General features: G+C 40.1%; 1 protein-coding gene across 1 annotated transcript in view; it reads left to right on the forward strand.

The window, feature by feature from the left end:
- Gsc (goosecoid homeobox) overlaps nt 1-20,040 on the forward strand; it is a 67,481-nt gene extending 47,441 nt beyond the window's left edge. The window contains exon 3 of the mRNA XM_083137482.1: nt 19,792-20,040. Coding sequence (XP_082993608.1) covers nt 19,792-20,040 — 249 coding nt within the window. The remainder of the gene's footprint in view (nt 1-19,791) is intronic.
- Nucleotides 20,041-20,404: the final 364 nt, after the last annotated feature.

Here is a 20,404-nt window from a genome sequence, read left to right on the forward strand (position 1 = left end):
AAATATTTTCAGTTCAATATATAATATGTGTAATGAAAATTGATGCGTAAACCAAACTGACCGTGATCCTCGTTCATCAAACTCCAAATTTGGAAGCGGGAAGCAACGCGCCGCCCGGTTTGATCGATCACCGCCACTGAAGCGAAAGGATTTCTGGTTATCGCAGTCGAAACCATCTTTCCAGGTGGTTGCCAGCTCAGGCTGCAAGTCACAATCGTCTCGCCGTCCGGTATAAGTGACTCCATGTCCTGGTACCTGGCTACGTCCCGGCGGCATAGTTTTTAGCTGATCAGCCAATTATGTTCCCCGGGTCCCTGGTGTTCTTTGCGAGTGTCCACTCATCAACTTCATCATATCACCCATCACTCATCCTCATCATCGTAAACATAAACAACACAACCACAGTAACAAATTCTATAAAATAAATATATAAACATATGAGATTGATTATGATTGAATTAAATTTAATGTCAAGGTCAAGAGGGTCATCAGAAGAAAAGGATAGTCTGACATGGTGCGAAATCCCGGGGGGACGGGGGGGGGGATTTTCCCCACCAACAATCTTGGGCAATTACTTTTAATTTCAAACATACTGTACTAAGAATAATATCGAAAACACACACAAATTAGTGTAGTTGTGAGTATTGAATGCATTCTCTCTCAAGAGATCATTAACAAATCTACATCAATACGCACAATAAAAATAAAACAAGAATGCACGACAATAATAACTATGAAATCTAATTGATTTATCATAAAGCACAAACCAAATAGAAACTTACACATAATAAAACCACTTCAACTATTTCATAATTTATTAACATCTTTAACCACTTAGTAAAGGAAGCTGCCTGTGAAGGCACATAGTGGTTCGGATCCCACTTAAACTGTAGGTCTAGTCCCGATTAGCCTTACTGTACATAAAGTGGACTTAAAACACCAAATCAATCAATCAATCAAAAAAGGAAGCTGCTTTACACTATCTGATATGTATAAAAGTAACAAATTAATTTCCTTTATGTAATTAATAATCATAATAATAATATATTTTAATTGAGTTAATTTATTTTTACTTTTAATAACATTACAAATATGTATATCATATAATTTACGCATAGCTATGTTTGTAGGGGAGGGAGATTTGTAGATTAAGAACTTTCTCCCTCCACCAGTTTTCAATGATTTCGCACCCTGTAAAATTATATTCGATCGGAATCTTGAGATTAGTATGTACCTATTTGTTTTTACTCTGCGTCGATTTTATGTTACTGTTGGCTTCTCGCGACGATGAGAATGAAATTGATGACGAGGCACTTATTTAACGTGCATTCCCACACAGGGACTCGAACCCGGAACACTGGGTGGCGAGATCGTGAGTCGACCACTCAACTTCTTCAGCCAGCGAACTGGCTGAGACAGCATGCAATGCTCACAAAATGGCGACTTTCCACTACAAATATATGTAAAACGAAGCAACGGATAAATTAATTTTCCACCCGTTTCTCTCAGTGATTTTTTTGTTTACTTCCCCGGCGTAAAATAAGCAACGTTGACATCATATCATTTCATATATTATTCTTTAAAATAATAAAGAATGGTAATTAAAATGCGTAATCAGTTAATGTATTTTTCAATTAAGCTGTGTTTTTCTTCCATTATTTTCGGCTCATCTCGAACGAAATAAAGTTACACGGGGGACAACAGCCCGCGGACAAACATCTGACCATCGGAAGCTGGATTACGTGTACCACCATAGCGCGCCCACTGGCGGACGAAAAAGTTTTGACTTTCAACTTCAGCCACGTGGCCTGTTCCCGTCAAAAAGTGACATCTGTTGGGTATTTTCTGAGTTTCCTAAATAATTGTTTTCCGTCAAGTCCGCGGGCGACGGCACCATGTGACAAAATTATTTAAGTGCTCAAGGCCTCATAATATTGTGAAAATCGCCCTTCCATACATCAAATTACGAAATATATCCGAATATTCTAGTTAATGACGTATGGGATGTGTAAATTGTTATTAGTAGTAATTATTATGCCTCTGGGATGAGCGTGTGGAGGAGTAGCCTTTCCATCTCATCAGCGTGAAGTTCTTTTTTTTAGTGTAAAATGTGTTTAATAAAAGCAGAAATCGGGAAATCAGCCAAATTTGTCGGTCTTTGCATTTCTGTTATTTGGCTTTGCTTTTCTGCCACTTTTGATTAATCGCGACGATGGGTAATAGTTACATGAAATGAATCAAGGGCCACTCGCAAATAAAGCCCCGATAGTTATGCACTTAAAATACCTAAAATATGCATGCAGTTGTGCACTAAAATAGTGCAAAATATGCACAAAAAAATATACAACTTTTCAGGAATGTCTGGAGTAGCAACGCGCAGAGGCGAAAGCTTGTGGGCGGGGCCAGACTAGGTGGGGAAGGGTGCGATTGACTAGTCGAGTCGCCCCCTCCCCTCCGCGCATTCATTGGACGAGGCACACACCCGCAACGTGCGCCCAGGACGAGTTCGAGTTCTCTTACGCCAGACATTACGGAAAAGGATACTTGAAAAACATATCGCCTATTTTATAAGTTTTCTTTCAGTTTCTGCAAACACCCCACATGTAAACATATATTTGATCTCTTTTCAGTTCATACATGTAACTAACTAACTCTCTAACCTTCTTAAACCCGAAGGTTTATGACTGCAGCAACACAGACCTTCCTTCCCTACCGATTTCCCTTAGGTTCATCTCAACATTATACCTCCATCTCATCTTGGCCTTCCTACAGGTCTCTTACCATCAGGTTTCCCAACAACAATCCTGTAAACTCTTCTTTCCTCTCCCATTCGTGCCACATGGCCTGCCCACCTAAGTCTTCTTGATTTAATCATTCTAACAATATCTGGACATGAATACAAATTATGTAGTTCAAACGATTTAACATGTAATAAATGTGAAAGTTACAGTTTTCAACTATTCCACACACACTCTTGTGTACTTCACACTGTTGTTTTAGAAATGAAAGAAAAATTACATTCCATACAGCTCATGATTGCACTCGATTACAACACGATAGGCCTATATCAGATTCTTAATCTTGAAACTCCGATTTGCGGTAAGAATATTTTTATACTCAGAAAAAAATTCGCTCTACTTCACAAGATACAATTGGACAATATTTTAAGGTAACAGTATCAGACCCGTCAATCATGTGTAGGCTCTCCATTGCCTTGTTGTGTTCCCTCGAAAACGACGAAAAAAGTCATAGCTCCTTGCCTTGTTAAACAAAGTGGAGAATAAACAGCAGTGACGTAAGGAAATAGGAAGTCGGTTTATTAAGATGACAATACAACTGCCCTCCACATCCTTGCTAATCGCCGCCACTGATAGCAAGTATTCACCAAGCGACAGTAGCTTTTCTAATACCTACTTCTCTCTGCATGTTCCATACATGCGTGTGTGCCATGGGCGGTTATTCCATGGAATGAGTCATTCTCTTACAAGGTAGAAGTATTAACTGTGTTTATGTCGTCAATTTATTTTCACAGTTTCATTCAAACTATTCTTAGGTATAGTGGAACCACAAGCAAACCTGCGCAGACCCGCGACTCCTGTGCACCGTACTCCCGCGCGGGGGGGAGGGGGGAGAGTGGACCATGCTTCCTTATGGCCCGAGCTGAACGGAAGAAGGGAAAGCTGCGCGGGGACTTTTCGTCCAAGGTTTTTTTTTTTCCTTGCGCTCGCTCTATAGTGGCAGGGCTGTTGTAAAAACCGCGAGACGTGTGTGTGTGTCCGTGTCGCTCACCCTCGGAAAGGGAAAGGGAGCATTCGGCATTCTTCGTAGATCTTCGGCATAGGGAACGCATGACCGCCACTCATTCCAGCCTCACAGTTTCTTTCGAACTAAATCCGCCTAAAAATATTATTTTGCAATTTTGTGTTGTCAGTTATCCCAGTGAATTTCATGTGCGTTATTTCTGGAATTTGTATGAAAAATATAAGTTTAAAAATCATACTTAACAGTTTACCAAATCAGTGCGGTTCAATGGGCCTGGTCAAAGCAAACTATTGTAGGTGGCAGCAGCCCTGTTGTGTCTCCACGCTTTTGAACGGCTATTGTTCTCCCATTTAAATACATGGGGAATTTGATGCCGGACGTGCTGCTATTACAAGTTGCAAGTTTAATATCATCTTAACCTAAGAAATGATATCTGAACATGATAGTTGAATAATCAGTGCTGTAAAAATAAGACTTTTGAAAAGACGATTGTCAACAACAGAAAAGATACCGGAACTCAAAGAAGCCTTAAAATTTTCACAGCGCTTTTTTACGTCACTTGCAATTTTCACAATTTAAGTGATCTATTGTTGAGAATCCGGTAAAGAATAATGCATAATCATTTCGTAAGACTGAAACTTTTATTTTTATAGTTGTTTTTAATAACCAACTTTTTTTTCTTCATGTGGTATTATACTTTTCCACGTAGCTAGTAAATATGGTCCTTTCTTTTATATACACACATTTATCGTCAAGAATAGTTATTACAAAAAATATTTTCTCTTCTGTTTCATGTCTCGCAACCTCTAGGGCTATCTTATTTACAGGAATTATAATTTTAAAATTGTTGTTACCAAGAAAAAGAAGGACGAAAATACGAGGGGAGAATATCTGCTCAATACAATGAAAACATACGTTAATATTAAATTATCGGATAGGGAATAATGTCAGTCATAGTGTATAATAATGTATATCATGAGTTTACGAACTTAATACATTTTTCTTTATAATTTTGGGAGTTTCTTCGATTCTAACCAGCCGTTGAATTACACATGCTCGCAACCAGAAAAGAAGCAAAGCATAGTGTAAAAATCTAAATTTTTGTATTTTCGACCCATGGCAGCTAGAGACGACCCAAATGACGTCAAGTTTAGTGTTCTTTGTGCATAAACGTACTATATTTAGCTGGTTTTCGCAAACATTCCGTTGCGCTTTAATATATTAATTCTTAGGTTCAGGAGAATGTAAATTTCGGAAACTTATGACTGGCTACATAATCTTAAAGCTTTGCTAAACCCATTTTTATTATCGATTTACACGAGAAATTCTTACCTTCATTGAAAATAACGTTTGAATAGCCATCCCATCGCGCTCCAATGTAAAGCTTAGGGCAAGAAAATGACGAACGAAATTATTTAGGGACACAACAGGGGTGGCGCCGCCACCGGAAAAGTTTGGCAATGAACAGGCCCATTGGCTCGCAGGGAATGAATCCACAGAACTCATTCCGGGTGCGGGGGAGAGAGGTGGGTGCTGGATACACTCTTCGTCCAGGGCTTGAGATCAAGAAGTTTTGAAGAGAAGAGAGGGGTTATTTCTGGTGGTAGATCAATGTCCGATTTAGACTCTATCGGGTGTAATAAAGAAAAAATGTGTTTGACATTTTAATCCAGACCAATGTGGAATAATAGGTGCTTACGGAAGAGCATTAAAACTACTGTTGGCTTTGGGTCCCATTTTCAATCAAGTTCTGCTCCTAAGCCCACTTCATGCATAGACAATCTAATCGGGGCTGGACCTACAGTTTAAAGTGGGATCCGTTGTGCCTCCACCGGGTATAGAACTCTGTATCCCTTCATTACAAGGCGACAACGTTACAACTTTACCATCCGGGAGGACCTTTCTTCAAATGAAAAAGGTGTGTGGAGCAGTTCAGGTTTCGATGACATCAACAATTTACTTAAACGTCACAGCGTCATAGGCAAACTCAAATCCACGCTGAAATTCTCCTGACAACATTTGCAACTACGAGAATAAACTTGCAAGATCAACAGCACAAACTGGTGATAATGAATCAAAAATAGAAATTAAAGTTTTTACAATTAGTTGATAAAAAATACGCAAAAAAAGTTTTCCTGAACACACTTTCTATTCTTTGAACTAGAGTTATGGTCAACATTTGACATGGCTCGTCACAAAAGTGAACTAAGTGTCGCTTATTCCTCAAATTAATATATATCGATGGGAGTACAAAAATCTTTGTTTTACTTGAAGAAAAGGGTTTTTTGAATTGTTCAAGTTAAGTTCGTTGGTTTAAACAATTCCCGTGTCTAGTGCTAGTGCTGAAAGATCTATCTCATCATTTCACCGAATTCACTGTTAATGTAGTAATACCCAAGGACAGTAAGTGAGAAGAAGCTACTAGAACTGAATTAAAAATACAGAATATGAATTCTACAATCTAGTGATAGAAGAATTCATAAAGGAGGCGTTAATAATAATAATAATAATGTTCTTTTTAAATTTCTTACGACATGTGCTTCACTTGCTGTAAAAGTCACTCACCGTCCCTGTGTGGCCGCAACTTACGTACACGTTTCCGTTATTTTTATTTCGAAAGGTTTCAGAGCAACATTTAAATCAAGAACACCCAACACGAGAAACAGAAGATAAATTTGCAATGTTTACAAAATCTCCCGCCAGGTGCCGTGATGTCGTATCGATGACCATTCTAAACGTTTATAAGTACGCTGGAGAGAAATGTGTTGTCTTGCTTTCTCAGCCAGAGCAACAAAACCAATTATCGAACTCGCCTTCCACGTTTCAATTTACCGTCCTTGTTTTCGTTTCAGTGGCAATTGTGAAGAAACGAGAAAACTAAACGATGTGAAAATATAAACCTGATCATGTTTTACCTTTTTATTATTTTTCGTAACAAAATGCCACAAATTGCATAAACAAATCACTAATATGTTGACAGCTGCATAAACAACTGACTACATTTGCTTTTTAACTCTTGGGACAAGGTGGATACATGCAGGTGGGTCCAGTCGAGCAATTTTTGTCCCGTGACGTAGGCTGGAGGTCCATACAAATTTGCACACAACCACTGTTAGGCCTTTTTTTTTTCTAAAAAAAATAAGGCTTTCCAAGGATACATAATCGCATTTACGAAGTATGACTTTATATTTATTTACTTAAAGTTTATGGTACGTGCTGTAATGAACTGTGCTGAAACTGTAACAGCAGTGGAAACAACAACAATAACACAACAAAGGAAACAAGATATACATATAAAGGGTGTCCCAACAAGAAACCCGGATTCAATAACGTGAAAAGAAATCTTTTATTTTCATGAAATGGCATATATTTCTACATCTTTACTAGGATACATGTTGCGAGAAGTGTGCTGGATGATGGAGCACATGCCACCCAAAACGCGCCAGGCCATGACGTAAGGGTTGGGCTCCGACACTGGAATTTGTAGGCTTTGTATTATTTTTTTCTATCATCCCTAGTACATTGCCTACTCATAGATGTCACTAGTCGCCGACCGTGGAAAATCAAAGAAAAGAGCAGTCCCGTGGCAATTGAGGTTCGATTCCTATCTCAACTCCATCCCATATAATTTACGTGCGGACGGATAGATAGGAATTGTCTTTGCATGAGCCGAGGGTTTTACCGCAAAGAGGAGAAATTAAGCTGTTATTCTTGCATCAGCCGACTTTCAATGAGGAAGCGTTGTGGAAAAGACCCTTAAAAACCTCCGCTCGGCTAAATATGCCAGGCAGGGCGTTCTTAGGGCGATTTTTCCAGCGGAATATTTCTCTTTGCCTTTCTTATTACAACAAAATCCATTCAGACGATGTTTTCATTGCAACGATGGAGGGTCCCCCCTTCCCCCCTTCGTAACGATAAATCCGTCAGCCGCCACCGAGGACTGGTGGGGGGATCTTTTTTCCCTTGCATGAATGACGATTTACTTCGGTTTTTTATCGACTCGGGTTGAGAGAGTATTTTTCCTTACCCGCAATCATGGTTGCCAACCCCATGAATTAAGAAATCTCTAACTTTAGAGCATTAATCGGCAACTGTGAAAAAGTACGCGGATGTGACGTTCCGTTCAACCTCTCAGAAACTACAGACCTACAAAGATGAAATTTGATAGCTGATTTTAAGTCAACAAGTGATAATCATCATATTGGGGGAGGTTCAAGGAATCTACAAACCGAATGCTCAAATACGCCACTGGACTGAACTAAATTCCTTGCAGCAAAATATGAAACATGAGAAATTTTCTCGTGCAGGAAGAGGGGTGACCGGTTTCGAAGGTCAAATCATAGATCTCCACGACAGTGAAGTATGAAGCGAACTTCTATAAAATCGAGATGACACCGGTCCTTGGCCATGTATAATACAGACATCTATATTATATTTGAAAACCAAATTGGCTCTACAATTCTACTCTTATTCATGCAGGTGATGTCCCAATTCAGGAACTATGATGAAAATTCGCAATTCAGGAACCGATATTTTCACGTGGAATGACAGATGAAGAGGAACAGTGTTGCAAGAACTTAACTGTTATTTTCCTTCCTTGCGATTACATCGCTTATTCCAGTGGAGGGAGAGAGAGAGAGAGAGAGAGAGAGAGAGAGAGAGAGAGAGAGAGAGAGAGAGAGAGAGAGAGAGAGAGAGAGAAAGAGAGAGAGAGATGAGAGCATGGTGCCTCATGTAATGCCCTCGGTACTGAGACTATAGGTTTTTGGTGAAACGTGTAGGAGGTGTATGTCTTATTTTTTCTACTATAGCTGTTTTCAGTTCTTACGGCGGGCGCTCTATAAGCTGCCTGGGGAAGTGGGGAGCAGGGAAGCTACCAATCCAGCGCGATAAGAAACGCAGCACCCAGTAGAACGAGGTTCAAGTAGTACTTTTTTCTGCCGCGTCCTGTCACTCGGCGCCACTGCTGCTGTCTGGTTGGTCTGCGGCGTAATCCCCGCTCTCCACTTCCCCTGCCAGCTTCTAGAGCGCCCGCCGTAAGAACGGAAAAGAGCTATAGTCAGTCGTACAGGGCGTTGCACAAAAATGTAACTGAACAATGTGCGTTCTGCATATATTGAGTTACCTTTCTATTGCAACACCCTGTATATTGAGCCACTTTCACTGCATTTGGCATATTTTTTTTTTAAAAAAAACGAGTGCTGGGTCAAAGGGAGAGTCCGTAAAACATGCCCGTGAAAAGAGGACGTCTGGTAGCGCTATAGATTCACCAAGGCATTTGAAACCCTGGCATGGGAGTAGTGTCACTAGTTAAAATCACGGGGAAGCTTGTAGTTCACATATTTTCCGAGGATTCGGAAGTCGTGGCGCCACTATCCCGGTAGTCTCTGGAGCAGGCGAACGAAAATCCGTCTCTGCGCAAGTAGCGACTCGTGAGGGCTCCAGCAATGACGGATGAGAGCGGAGGTGGGCGCATAACGAAAATGCGGCTGAAACTATCAGCTGTTCACAGCAGCGCGTACTGCTTCGCTGCGCCCTCCCCTTTTCTACCGTTATGCGCGACCTTGCTGCACAGATTCTCGGGACAGAATAGCTGCAAGCCTTTAAACGAGACGAGAATTCCAAACGCTGGCAACACTGAATCGTAACGTTACAAAACCGTCCCGTCATCGTCAAAATGCTACAGTTCCGTGCGCGCGCCCTCTTTCCACGTTAAAAAATCTTCTTTCTCCTCTTTCTTTCCGTTCCTTCTACCCCCCCCCCCCCTTTGCTCCCGATCCGCCCCCCTCCCCACATCCCCTCCGCGAACATTCTGTCTTCTCCCAGAACTTCCCTCGGGGCAAGTAGACACAAGTGATTACGTTGGGAAGTGGCTAACTCAATTTCCGCACCGCCTTCTAAAACTTCGCAAATCAAACATTCTCCTGGAGCCCTGCGGGGGATTACCCGATTTTTCCATCAAACCGACTCCTATTAATAAATACAACCAGTGTTCCGAAATAATTTGAATGTTTGCTCTGGCCCAAGCCAGATTATTCTATTACAGCGTATCAACATTAGGGTTAATTTTGTTTAGTCTGAAAACACGGCATTGTTTCAGCTGGATCAAAAATTCAGCGGCGGGTTAATTACGGTGGCATTGATCGCCCCCCCTACCCTCTCCTCCCCCTTCCAAGTTCTCTTCGCAATTCTATTCCTCAGCCCCTCCCCCCGTCTCTCTCTCGGGTCGGGCTCCGGTCTGTTGACCCGAATTCGGGTGAATTTATCCCGAGTCGAAAAGTTCAGCCGTAGGTTGGGGGTTAACGGAGAATTTCCCAGCGTCCCATGGGGCTGGAGGAAGAAGACAAGTGAAAAGCGCATCGAACAGGGTTGGATTACAAGCTATGTCGGGATGTCACCAGGTTTAGTAATATCCCGTTTTCATTTCTCATTGTTGCTAATTGTTTAATTTATGCACGTGCTTCACAACTAAATTTAGTAGCGCTGCAGCACTTTCAGGGCCGAAGCCCCTCAAGTCCCCTTTTACACATTGGGTGATGCCTTGTCAGGGTATCGAGTTCCATCGCCGCTGTTACTTGGTATTATTGGTTGGAGAATGTTACTTCCCTACAAGTAGTGATCGCAACTTCATTTCACTGGTATGCCATCTGGTGAGTGTTTTTAGAACTACTCCTAGACGACGAGCGGTTAGCGACAGCTATAGCAACTTGGATACGCTAACAGCAGAGCACCTATCCTAATCTGCCTAACTTACTCACGTATGCATCTAATAGCAAGAAATAAGCTTGTGGATAGGTTAGGTAGGTTAGATTTAATGCTTATAGCAAAGCAGATAATAAACACATGACGTCATAACAGTCACTGCTGACAGTATGGGAGATTTCAGACCAAGCGACAAGCTACACGTTACACACATCGCTTAAGAACGAGCCAATGATCATCAATGTTTCACACCATGTAGCGGCATGACAGGCCATACAAACCTCCCTGCGATTGATGTTATGGTCAAGCGACACGTGTCGCTTCGGTGTGAAATATCTATAAGTACAGTATGCGCCAAAATATACAGTACTGAAATTAAAAGACGAACATTACATTGTTGTCATCTGTGAGTTTATTTATCCTGAAAGAAACACTACATACACACTATTAGCGAGTTATAACTTCCTTTTCACTACTGAGAACACGAGCGGCTGGAGCTATGCCCCATCGACAAACGCACATGCGCGTTCGAGGTGCGCGAGTTTCAGTACTGTATATTTTGGCGCATACCGTATCAGAGTCTCTAGCCGTTTCCCTATATGCAAGAACGTGGAGAAAACAGAAAAGGCCTCCTTGTTACAGTTTGTTCTCACTTGGAAATTGCACTCGCAGGATATTTGTGGAAAATCCAAGCCTAACGCAGACAAGAATGTAGAACCCACGCAATCTCTCGAGAACATGACATCGCAATAGAGGTTTTCAAATTTCAATTCGTGAAGTAATCTGTTTTGGTCACAACATAAGCACTTCAGTACATAAAACTCCACATATCTGTATTAATGTTACCTGTAGTAATTTCCCACACGTTTGACATAATTTTGAAAAAAAAATATACGTGGGTTGTAAATAAAGTAGTGGCAACACTGTCAGCAAAAGGTGATAACACCGTGCATGTGCTATCAGGCAGTGAGCAATGTCAGTTTGGGCCAATGTCGATGCGTGGAGTGCCAAAAGTGGTCGGTACAGCGAGTGCTGTTGTGTATGTATACATAATCGCTGTTCTACCTTTGTAAACATGTTTTAGTGCAGTACAGAAAATGGTGTTCATTTCAACCTCCTACATACACAACGGCACTCGATGCACCGACCACTTTTGGCACTCCACACATAGACATGGCTCCAAACTGACATTGCTCACTGTCTGATAGCACATGCACGGTGTCATACCTTTTCCTGACAGTGTTGCCACTACTTTATTTACAACCCACGTAAATATTCATAATGTTCCTCCCTAACTTAATTTTGCTGCCTCAGCATGTGAAGTAAATATCCAATTTACCTAATATTTTTCCAGTCGCCAAAAAAAATTAAATATGTACTTCCTTTCCACACCACTTAACGTGGCTGGGTTCTCGCGCAACATTAGCCAAAGATACCAGCGTGCCTAATTATCATATTAATTGATTCTTAACTTCCCTCGCAACGGGCTAACTGTCGGGAAACTCACAAGAGGAGAAAAACCGGGGCAAATTGGCTTCTGCAGATATTTCTGACAGGCTTTGCCGCCTTTGCTCTTGTTTAGCGCGCAGGCAATCTGCCTCGGTGTCACGACAAGCTGACGCCAGCGCCACGGTGGTGGGCTCGAGGACCACCTACTCGATCATCGCTATTCTTGGGGTTCAGCGAAGCGCTTGATGAGGGTTCAGAGGTTTGAATAAGAGAAGGGTCGGCTCAAGTGCCTTTGGAGTAGGAGTTCGCCAGTTTCGGTGTCGCTTGTGCTGTTAAGAATCTCGTGTATTTTTCCAAACAGCCAATTCCAGCCGAACCAGTCCCTCTTCTATTTACTGTCTCGTCGGCCTTACAACTTTTCCGTTTTCACGATGTTCGCCTTTTCAGCGAAAGTGTCAGTTACACTATGGAGGCTATCACAAGAAAGATTGAAACCCAAGATAGAGAGGTTAACACATGTTTTCCGTGGTGTAAATGTAAAACCTGAAACTACGGACAAAAAGACAGAAATGTATTGGAAATGCCTCTAAAGTTCTGTGTAATTGACAGCGTTTACGTGAGAAATAGCAAGATTTGTGAAATAAGGTCTAGCCGAACTGAGGAAGGATTTTCATTGGACACCTCAATGCTCCGATCACCTTGCTCCAAAAATGCATCACTTATCAGTTATCACACGCACACACAAAGTGAGCCAAGTCTCATGCGAGAAATATCTATTTTTCGATCATAAAAATAAGTATAATTCAATTTAAAAAAATGTGCTTTGAAGTTAATAATTTGCCTAGTTTGTAAGTGATGTTTATGAATTCAACTGTGATCATATAAGCAACTCTTTCCCATATACTTCACTCGTAATGAGCTTAATTACTAGCTGTTCATTCAATCTGAGTGAAGAGAACACTTCCAATTTACACGAACTGACCAGTCAGCCGGTAAATCTTCACTAATTATAAAATTAGCTTTGCCATCAACGAAATGATCAACAATTATTTTCAGACCAATCATGAGTTTGAGAGTAACGATTTGTTGAACGCAATTATTTTTTCCTACTTTATAGGGGCTTAGGGACAGACATATTTTCATCCATTTTGGTGCTGCGATTTTGTTCATAAACTGAGCTAACATCAGTTTTCTTGCGAATATTTATTATCATGCACGAATAAAAAATATTATTGTGGAAGAAGTATAACGAGCTCTATAACCGTCGAGAACGAGGTAATCATTTACAGCTCGAAACGAGGAGCGTCTCTCTTCTCGATCAGTCGACTAAAATACACGAAACGACCTTGATGGTGTTAAACGCGAGTTACAAAAGCCAAAGAAAATTATAAAGAAATGTAATAAAATCCTGCAAAATAACTTCAACGAAGGAAAAATACAAGGTTTGATTGATGTTTTAAGTCCACTTTATGCACAGTAAGGCTAAACGGGACTGGAATTACAGTTTAAAGTGGGATCCGAACCACTATGTGCCTCCACCGGGTATCGAACCCGGGACCTCTTTATTACCACTGCGCCATCGGGGAGGCCCTTAAAAGTACAAGGCAAAAACAATGTTTTCTGGTTTTAATCGAATTCAAAAAGGCGCAGTTTGCGTCGTCGCCTTGTAACCAACTGGTCCTGTGTTCGATACCCAGTGGAGGCACATAGTGGTTCGGCTCCCAGTATAAACTGTAAGTCCAGTCCCAATTAGCCTTACTGTGCACAAAGTGGATTTAAAACACTAACTCAATCAATCAATCAATCGAATTCAAACAGATCAAGATAGTGTTTAGTGAGAACTTGAAGTCCACGAAGAATAATGACTTCTCATTTACTTCCGACACCTGACAATTACCAACACAATGCAAGGTTTCTACGGTACACGCCAGCTTGGCCAGGCAGCTTGGCAAATGCGAACTACAGCGAAATGCGTGAGCCGCACGCAGTTTATTGCATACGCGTCCATGCGTGTGACGATGCTCGAGGCATGCTCTTGCTGAATGTGAGAACACGGCGGGTGCAGTGACGGCAGGAGGGAAGCAAGGTTTGTGCACGAAGAGCAAAATACACAAGACACATTGTTTCGTTATTTTAAGCAACAATGAAATATAGCACGGTTTTTCATTCTCCCCGTAACAGCAGGTGCACAGCTTCCCTTTACATCAGGAATTGAACCCGTGATTGTTCGTATCACCAGGCAAAGCCTCAAAAATAATGTCATCAATCATCAAGAATGGTCTTCGAAAATTTGAGATCAAACCGTCACTTAGTTTGGCGCCATATTTTAAAAATTTAACTAAACCAATTTTCCTTTACTATCATGTTATTTAGCGTCGTCTTTCTTCAATTTCTGGCAAAGCGCGACGATGAGGATGAGGATGAGTGATGATATTGTGAAATTGATGAAGGGGCAGTCACAAAGAACGCCCAGGCCAGGACCCCTGGCGTCATAGCCCGCTGTGCTAACAACTGCGTCACGGAGGTCGGCATAATAGTAAAAATAATAATAATAATGTTACATATCAAACTACAATACACTTTTACACGTACAAAACACATATAAATACACACATGCATTACTCATCTCAAGGCATACATAGTACCCACACAAACATACGTAATATGTTTACAATTACATTGTAAAGTACACGAAGTGAAGTAACTATTGTGTATTTATTGTAAGAAACTTCGGAAGATACTGTAAGGGAATATTTATGTTCTTATTATCGATAAAATTACACTATGGTATTTGGATATTAAAGATGAACATCCACATTCTGATGTTTGTTATAATGTTATTACTATACATTGAAAGCATTAACGAAAGTGTGTTACGTGTGTGACTCTTTAAAAATGTAGCAAAATTTTACTTAATTTGTCTGTGCTCATAATTTTTGTTGGTTAATATGTCAATTATATGCATTCAGAAACATTGAAACCTTAATACAATTAAAAACACTCATAATTTTCATATTAATACATTGTTATTTACATGGAGTAGGACCACTGTTCGTGGAATGTCCAATTAATGCTTTTCCAAATTTTCATGAAAGCGAAAACTAAACAACACGTCAGCTATTACACGCAACACGAACTTTGTTAATCTCTCGTCGATCCTCATGTGCAACTTTCAGTAAATGTCTTTAAAGGTATAAGCTGCCAGTTCTTATTTACAGTGTGTTCATAAGGCTCTATCAACTAAGTCATATTATGTTGCAGATCCTACGCCCCGTTCTTATTACAAAAGGCAGAAAAATAATTCTCAAAGTGAAAAAATATTCTTTCAAGCGTGTGGGAATTGAAGAATAAGAAAATAGCTACAGAAAGTTGTGCTTTTTTCCCCTCTCATTCTTCCCCCTTCGCTCATGCAATTTTAATTAAATTCGGAGCAGGTAATGAACAACTGGGGAAAGAAAAATATACCCAAAACTCTTAAAAAAAGAAAAGTTTTTCATCCTTTCTTTCGTTCCCTTCTTGTTTCGTGTGGATAAAAGTTAAAAGCACATTTATCTTAGTCTCGAACATACTTTTCTTTGTAAGAAAATATTTTTACAAACAGACCTTTAGCCAAGGGGAGATCCACTTGTGCATAATGTTACATATTCCCTTTCCCGGCTTGAAAAGTAGGTGACGTCATTACCGTCCATTATTTTCAGAAAGCTTTATCTGCTACTCCCTCTGTCCCATAATTATTGTCCGGTACACTTTTGTTTGTTGTCCCATAATAATTGTCCGATATGCAAACTGTGACATTGGTGTATTCAGAAGAAGAAAATGGAACACGGGAACGAGTCATACAACGTTATTACTCAAGGATCAGTACAAATTGGCCGATCAAGTATCTAAAAGAAAATAAAAAGTTACAATTTTGGCATACCGAACTATAATTATGGGACAGAGGGAGTACATAGCTCAGAAAATGGTTAATAGATTTATTTTTCTTTTTGTGCGAGCCATAGGCTGTACGCACTACATATTTTTGATTTTTCTACACTATTTTGTTACATTTAGTTTTCCTTTAAGCTCTCTCTTACTTTGTCCCCTCCCTCAACAGTTCTTCTTCCAGTCTTTCTTCCTTCTTCCTCCCCAACTTCTCTTTTCCTACACTCTCACCAAAAAACGCATACATTTTACTTTACACACACTTACACTATAAAGATGGCTCGTCTGGAGCATGATCACTCATTTCGCTGCCTTCTCTAATAGCTTCCCCCCGCCGTTCTCTTACTTCTCCCAGGTATTTCCCCACTTGCTGCCCCGCTTCCTTGATCTTTATTCTGTCGTCTACCACTTCTATCACCTCCCTCCCTGTTAAGTTTTTCATCCATTTGTCCCTTAGGTCACGTGTAGAAGGGCAGTTCAGTAGGATATGGTCGTCCGTCTCCTCCCCATCGCACAAAGGACTGCTTCGTTTCTCTTTCTTAGTTGTTTAATATATTTTCAAGCTTGAGCCTTTACAGCTGTGCATACCATACAAGGATGAAACATTTTAGTGCAGTTTTCCTATACCCCTCCTCCTCAGTCCACTTTCTCTTCACACTGCTTGGGAATTCACAAACACCGTCGTTCATTTCCCTTACTTTCACTACACTTGACTATTTCACTAAACTCTTAGCTAAGTGATTCCTAGATTTTTCTTAGATTTATTTATTTATTTAGAAGTCCCCTTTCGCTCATTTTCGCTATCCTCACTGAGCTTCTTTGCTCTCTTTTCGCAGACATAGTGTAGGAAAGTTCCCAGATCCTTATTTGTGCTTCTCCCCCCTCTCGGTCTCTCCCTCCACTCGTTTTGACAATAAATTTCCTGACCTTTCCAGGTAAATGCATTTCCAGGCTAGGTATTGTGGAGTGTTAGAAATCAAGTCTTATGTACTCTACCGTGCATGCATGTTATTCAAAAGAATCAACACTGCTGAAAAAAAATGAGAAAAGATTATCTATGAAAACTTTTTTACATTGACTTTCTAGGGACCTAACACCGAAAAATGTTAATAGCTGCAAAAACGTTTCACATTCAATGCGAATTGTGGTCTTTTTGCAAATTTCCACACATTTTGTTGTTAAACAGCGAAAAGTACCGCGAATAAACAACATTCTTGTAGGGTTTAGGCTTCAAAAATAAAATATACCATATTTGAATTTGAATTTAAAATTTTGGGTGCATCAGCACTTAAGGCTATTTTGCACCCGTCACATTATACGGGGGCCAGCCCCTTATCATTACAAATAACAACTCTAACGTTGCATAAATAAAAATCTTAAAATCTTCTGACTTCTGTTAAAAGCTGAGGCTGTAAACGGGCACTCAGCACACACAAGGACAAGAAACATCACAACACACAAAATTATACTGGCCATAGTGCCAGTCGCCAGAGCCTCGTTAGTCTTCTGTCCAGGGTGTACTACGTGGAAGTGAGGTTGACTTTTGGGCGCTGCATGTATAACGCGCAAATTTTTCAGCATTTTTTCCAAGAGAAAACTATATTGTGTGTTATACTTGGAAAAATTCCGACAGTTACATGATACCTCATACAAATGGATGTTTCCCACGATCTTTCACCTTCTATCGGAACGTTTCGCATCACCGATGAGAGTGACAGAGTGACGACTGACGAGGTTCTGGCGGGGATCGAGTGCACATCTACCTCCACACGGGAGCCATAACATAGCTATTTGTTGCGCGAGAAATAATGGAAAATAACTCCCTCAAGAATCTGTTCCAATGTATCAAATTGCCAGGAACAGGTGCAGGCCATGTGATCTATAATTTAAAATACTATTTATTTTATTTATTCAAATTTCCAGTACAGCAGAAGCCATTTTAAACCAGAAAGAAAACAGTAAACAGTAAACACAAAAGAAAGGATAACATAAAATAAACAAGCCAAAACAGTACTAAGGTTAACAGATCAGTTTCACAAAAGCATTACTTATGCACAATTTTTCCATGTTGGTAATAAAAGATGAATATGAACTGAATATATATATTTGGTTTGAGATTATATTGAACTGATTCGGTAGCCTGTGGAATAGTGAACGTTGGATGAGTGAGAGCCTGGGAGTTGTAGTGTGGAAAGTTTCCATGCTCCGTGTTCCATGCCTGTCACTCTGAGTGAGAGTTCGTGGAGTGGGATGCTGCATCTTAAGTTTCCATTTATGATCTTTTATAGCAATTTCATATCTGCAACGTATCTACGAGTTTCTGCAGTATTAATGTGCAGATTTACAAGCAGATTTCTCTTAGGCAGATGTCTCAGGGCAGGTACTCTATATCGAACGATGGAGAGGAAAAAGCTGAGAACACTCTCGATCTTGGAGGTATGAGAATGGGCAGCCATGTTCCAGATTGGTGAACAATATTCTAGAATGGGGGACACAAATGTCTTGAAGTAAATGGAAAGTGCACTCGGGTTATTGATTTCGGTGAATCTGTAAAGTAGGCCTAGCATACGCTTTGCCTTTTTTGTGGTGGTTGATGTGTGATTATCTAAAGTTAGTTTTGAATCTATGAGGGTATCTAGATCTCAGTGTTGTGCTTCTTTTGTTAGAGTGATGTCGGTGAGTGTCAAGAATGTTTTGCTTCAATGAAATTGTTATGTAAGAGCATCTAGAAGGGATTGTGGACAGTTTCCATCGCTTACACCATTCAGATAATCTGTTTATGTCATTTGGGAGAAGTTGCATGTCTGATGGCTGTTTTATTTGTCTCATAATCTTGCAATCATCGGCAAACATTAGGGAATGGAATTGTGCTTGCGATGGGGGACTTAAAGAGGTCTGCGAGATCATCCAGATATAATACAAATAACAGAGGGCCAAGAACGCTTCCTTGCGGCACACCAGATATAACAGGAAGTCGTTAGAATAAGTTCCAGGAAGTATAACGCGTTGTTGTCTATTTCTTAGTCTTTCACTAATTTTAACGTGCTTCCAGTGATGTTAAATCTGTTAGGCAATTTATGCAGTAAATAATGGTGATCCACTGAATCAAAAGCTTTGGACAGATCAAAGTACACAACATCTAACTGATTACGATTAGTAATTGCGGTTATGACATAGGATTGCGACAGATTGGTAAGGCATGAAGAATTTGGAAGAAAGCCGTGTTCAATTTATAGTATAAAAGTATGTATGGCAGAAAACCGTGCTAAAATGAAAACGCGAATTTATGGGGAAAACAACACCATTTAAAATAATAATAATAATAATAATAATAATAATAATAATAATAACACCGAAAAATCTTGTATAATCGCAAATATGAGGATGAGCTTATGATGTGATGAAATTTATGAAGACATACAAAGAACACTCATGCCGGCCGGAATTCGAACCCGGCATGGTTCCTAACTATTTCACATCAAGAGTCGGACCAGGAAAGAGTAAATTAATTTACATTCCCAATCCTCAACAAATACAAAAACATAATTTTCTTGACATTTTCACATTTTGAGTAAATTTGCTTATACTTTTACACTTATCAGTTGATTTCCCTAATTTTTTCAGATTTCCATACCTGATTTAGTATTATTTATCTTGTAGTCTAAGGTTGTTACTAGCATAAAAACATAGTTTTTGTTGTGACGTTTCAGAACACAACGCTCCCTTCATCAGTTAAACTAAAAATAAATATCTGATGAAGGGTGTGCGTGTTATACTGAAACGTCACAACAAAAACAGTGTTTTTATGCTTGTGAAAACCACAGACTACAAGAGAAATAATTCTACAATGCAAGCAACGCGTACATATATATATAAAAAAAATGATTTAGTATGTTTTATACGATGCCCTGAATGGTACTGTTTTTCTACACAACATATTTGTTTTCTCTTCAGGTGTGGTTCAAGAATCGGAGGGCGAAATGGCGAAAGCAGAAAAGGGAGGAACAAGAAAGACTCCGCAAACTGCAAGAAGAGCAATCCAGGAAGATGGAGGGAAACGTGGACAACGAACCAAGTCACCCAGAGTCGGACGTTCGGGTTCCAAGCGCGTCGGACCTCGTCAACTCGCGGACACAACTTCACCAACAGCACGAGCGGATTCGGCGGCTAAGCGAGGAATCATCTGACGTTGAAGTAGCGTAATACCTTCCGAAATCATTACGTTGTAATTGTCAATAGAAATGCATGTGTGATTGTGTGTGTGTGCGTGTGTGCGTACGGATGATGCGTTGATTGTTGTTGTGCTTGATAGAAAGTTGTTACATTCCCAGCCCTGCAAACCTTACTTTTTCCCCTATACCAAATATCCTTTCACATAGTTCAGCCTTATCATTATTACCTTAGCCGTTTATAAACGGTAAAATGATCTCGAATGTAGCAGTTTGTATAATTTTGTCTTTCATCAACCTTGTTTGCCATTTTCACATGTGTTTCAGACTCTTATAATAAAGTTTGAAAATTAGCAATTAGCAAGAACGATTAGGCTATCACTGTAAGAAGAATCACC

This window comes from Lepisma saccharinum, chromosome 16 (genome assembly GCF_977018435.1).
Source record: "Lepisma saccharinum chromosome 16, izLepSacc3.1, whole genome shotgun sequence".
Classification (NCBI taxonomy): domain Eukaryota; kingdom Metazoa; phylum Arthropoda; class Insecta; order Zygentoma; family Lepismatidae; genus Lepisma; species Lepisma saccharinum.